Raw genomic sequence first — 4,431 nt, forward strand, 5'->3', positions numbered from 1 at the left:
ATACTTACTTCACTGGGTTGTTGAGGATGAAATGAGAGATTTGTAAAAAGGATTTGACATAGTGCCTGGTACAGAATAGATGCTATATATGCCATTCCCCCTCCACCTACTGTTTCCCTTAAATCTCAGCTAAATCCTCAGATTATGTAACAAGTTTTTCAATCTTCTTTAACTTTAGTGCTTTCCACTCTGAGATTATCCCTAATCTGTCTTGCATGTATCTTCTTTGTATATTTTCTACCCAATTAGATGTGAGCCTTTCTTTCTCCAAGGCTTTGAGACATAGTAGCATCTTTTCTTTTTTTTTTTTTCCTGAGGCAATTGGGGTTAAGTGATTTGCCCAGGGTCACAGAGCTGGGAAGTATTAAGTGTCTCAGACCACATTTGAACTCAGGTCCTTCTATCTTCAGGGCTGATGCTCTATCCACTGCCCCACCTAGCTGTCCCTACTTAGGCAGTCTTTTGGGGTAATAATTCTTTCCTAGGTTAAGCAAAACCTTCTGGTAGCTAAAATAAAAATGGATATTGGAGATTCTCCTCTTCTTTTGTTTTTTGATCAAATAATTTTCTACCAGATATTAAGGGACAGGTCCAGGAAGGCAGTGGAAAACAAAAAAAAGAGAACAAGGTGAAGTTAAAGTTAAGATCTAGTTTCCCTTTTATGTCTACACAAGGTACAAGACTATATTTATTATAAAAAACACTGAATCTGATTCAGAGAATCAGGGTTCAATTGTTGCCCACTATCCCCTGTACGATCTTGGGCAAGTTACATTTCCAATATCTTCTTGTTTCCCCTGTCCAAAACGAGAGGGCTGATTTAAAAGACCTGTGTGGGCACTTTTGACACCAAATTTATCTTGTTCAGTCATTTTGATTGTGTCCAATCTTTTGAGTTTTTGCAAAAGCACTGGAGCAATTTGGCATTTCCTTCACTAGTTCATTTTACAGATGAGAAAACAGGCAAACAGAGTTAAATTACTTTTCCACAGTCACACAGCTAGTAACTGTCTTGAGATCAGATTTGAATTCCAGCCTTTCTGACTTTAGATCCACACAGTTTTACCACTAAAAAACCTGTGTAACTTTGAACAAATCATTTAAATTTCTTTGGGCTTCAGCTTGCTACGTATAATATGAAAGGGCAGACTTAGATATTCTCTAAATGACCTTTCAATGATAAACCCTATCATTCTAAATCAAGAAAATAAGAAGCTTTTCATTTGGAAAGAGGATGGGGACAGTAGACAATGAAGATCTGTGATTTCAGTAGTGAAGGAAACTCCAGGTGAAGAAATGATACTAATGCAGATTAGCAAATGTACCTGAACTCAAGCGTTACTAGGGAACTCAGAGTCAAATGACTTGCCTGGAGTTACAAAGTCTCCACATAGCAGATACTTAACCTAAATCTTCCTGACCCAGAGGCCTGCTCTCCAACTTCTATATCCCAATGTTTCTCATCTCTTCCTCATTCTATAAGAACAAAAGCAGTAGGGCTTTTACTAAGTAGTTTATTGAAATTTAGTAGTTAAAACTTTAATTAAGACAATTTCTTGAATCACAACTGAAAAAAACAAAAAATGTTCTTTAAGGGAAGACACTGAATTCCCCTCGCTGACATTTCAGAAATCTATTCTGTAATTCTTGGTTTTAGAGTTGTCTGGTGAGATTAAGTAAGTAATTTGTCCATCTCAAAGAAGGAACTTTAACCCAGGTATTCTTGACTCCAAGACCAGCTCTTGGTTTACTATACCATAACTTATACATATAAACACTTGCTTGCTAACTTTATAAGTAGAAAAGAGAAGTAACCAAGATTAAGACATGTGGAAATGACCAAAGAAAAGAGGTCAGGTCCTAGAAATGTAGGGTATTAAGAATGCACCAGAATTTTGGAGAGATTAAAAAGAACCTTGTCCAAGATTTTTTAAAAATCCTTAAGTTAAAAGCTTAAAAATAAAATTTAAAAGGATGAAAAGCTAAGACTGAGACCCCAACTGATCAAAGTAAAGTTGGGGGAGGGGAGGAAGAAGGAAGTCCAAAAGCATCATAGATTGTTCTGAATAAAGTAAGATGAGAAGTCTGAGGAAAAAGAGAAAGCAAGAAATTTATCAATTTTTATCAATGACAAAATGTGGGGATTTTTCAGCCTTTAAAAAAAAAGAAAGGCTAGAAGAGTCAAACTGAAAAAGTACCGCTTTGTTCCTATATAGATCCACCATTCCTCCGCTCCAATGTTTATTTCTACATTTCAAAATCAACTTCATTCAAAGCTGAGCTCTGACATAACCACCTATTTTACATACTCCAAACAACTTCTCCAATCCCCATCCAGTTGAAGACATTTTTTTTCAAATTTTCCTAAAAGCATTCTGTACAGGATATCTCCTTTGCCCCTAATACTGCCTTTACTATCTAATACTTCCTTCCACCTATAAGTCACATCTGCTGCCCCTGCCTCCAGCCCAGGAAATATAAGGGCAGATGCATTTTGTTTATGTGCAAGATCTATATTATTTTTTGTTGTTTTGTCTTCAGCACCCAGATGTTTTCTGTGGAACAGAATGGCTTCACAGGCAAGGACAGTTGTAAAGACTTGGATAAGACTCCTGAAAAAAGCAAACCAAGACTAAGTTAAAGTCAAAATGAATTGAGGATAAAGAGACAATATAAAAGAGACTTTTTATCTCTCTCAATCAACAAATCCCAGTGTGAGGACTGAGGCAACAGAAGTCTGATCCCAGATCACTAAGAACCTCCACATATGTGCATATGGGAAGGGGCATCCATTTTGCAGTAGCAGACTTAGCGTCCTGGAAGGAAGACTTTCCTGTCTCAAGTCCAACTAATTCAGTACAACATTTATTATACACCTACTATTTGCAAGCCATTCTACTAGCCATTCTGTATTTGGGAGATTCCCACCTACCCACCCAAAAAAAAGTCCCTGCCTTCAAGCTTATGCAAAACATAGTACAGTAAAGGAACACTGAGGAGCAGGGAGCATTAACAAGGAAGAATCAGGAAATGCTTCATCCAGGAGCCCACTAGAAAGAAGCCAAGAAGATAATATACAGAGAAAGCCAGGCCTAAGGAGCCTGGCAGAGACAGGTGAGTTTCGAAAAGACTGAAGAATTCAGTGTAGCAGGAACATAAAGCTCATGATAAAGAGTAGTATGAAGTAAGGCTTAAAAGGAAGGCTGGAGACTGACTGTGGAAGATCTTAAATGATAAACTAACCAGGGTTCTATTTGATTCTGAAAGTAACAAGGGGCCACTTCTGAGCAAGAGACTGACTCCTTCGGGAAGATTATTTCAGAAGTTTTGTAGAAGACAGACTGGAGAAAGAGACAAGCAGGAAAAGGAGGATATTAACAAGTAAGAATTAACGAGAACCTAAAACAGACGTGGTGCATGAGCATGCAAGCGAGGGAGCAAGTTAGTGTGTCTGCATCCACATGTCATAGCTCAAGAGCACGACCAATCCCGTCCCAGTCCTCGGCCGGAGAACAAGGGGGCTTGGGGCAGGGCGTCCCGTCCCGCGTCCAGATTCCACGGGAGTGGAAGGAAGCGCCCCGGGCCTTAGCTTAACAGAGGGCTGAGGAGCCCCGGTCCGAAACTCTGGGAGGAGGTCTCCACGCGCGCTCCTTTAGGAGCTGAGCAGCAGCTCTGTCTGGATTACAGTTAGGGATTCCTGTTTCAGTTTCCAGCTCGGGGGACCCTGGGGGAGGGCACAAGAGAGGGAAGGAGGGAAAACTGTCCCAGAGTTCCACCTGAGCATATGGGAAAGAAAAGTGTCCGTGCGCGGAGGAGAGCGGGGAAAGGAAGGGAAGGAGTTGCTCCTGCTCCGGCTCCGGGGTGGGACGGGGGAAGGAGAAGCCCCTCTCCCACACTAATTAGCTGAAGTATGGGGTGAGGGTCGGGAGGCAGCGCTGCACGTCCTGGGAGGGCAGGAGGCGCCCCGTGCCAGAATCCGGGTTACGGAGGCTCGAGGTGGCTCCGGGCCACAGACCCGGCTGTCGGAGGGGCAGAGGGCTTGGGGGCCCCGGCCCCCGGTTCTCACCATCTTGACGATGCCCCGCTGCAGGGTGGGGAGTGCGGGTCCCCCCGAGGAGCCGCCGCTCTGCGCGGATGAGGCCATGGATGGAGCAGAAGAGTTTTTCGGAAGATCGGCTGCGGTATGGAGAAGAGGCCGGAGCGGCGACCACACTGTCGGGCAAGAGGCTGCGACGGACAGGCGGACGGAATCGGTCCACGGCACCACCAGCACCCGGACTGGAAGCAAAGGGGAGACGCTACAGCGGCCGCCGCCACACGTTCTACTCGCCGCGCAAGCGCGCCAGAGATCTGCCACCCACCGCCCAATCAGAACGCCCGGTCCACCGGAACCCAAGCCAATCGACACTCTGTTGGCGGAGCCCCGCCCCC

The 4,431-nt window shown here is 43.8% G+C and overlaps 1 protein-coding gene across 1 annotated transcript in view; it reads right to left on the bottom strand.

The window, feature by feature from the left end:
- SND1 (staphylococcal nuclease and tudor domain containing 1) overlaps positions 1-4,339 on the bottom strand; it is a 462,540-nt gene extending 458,201 nt beyond the window's left edge. Inside the window, exon 1 of the mRNA XM_074268024.1 lies at positions 4,067-4,339. Coding sequence (XP_074124125.1) covers positions 4,067-4,144 — 78 coding nt within the window. The 5' untranslated portion in view covers positions 4,145-4,339. The remainder of the gene's footprint in view (positions 1-4,066) is intronic.
- Positions 4,340-4,431: the final 92 nt, after the last annotated feature.

Source organism: Sminthopsis crassicaudata, chromosome 5 (assembly GCF_048593235.1).
Source record: "Sminthopsis crassicaudata isolate SCR6 chromosome 5, ASM4859323v1, whole genome shotgun sequence".
Taxonomy (NCBI): Eukaryota; Metazoa; Chordata; class Mammalia; order Dasyuromorphia; family Dasyuridae; genus Sminthopsis; species Sminthopsis crassicaudata.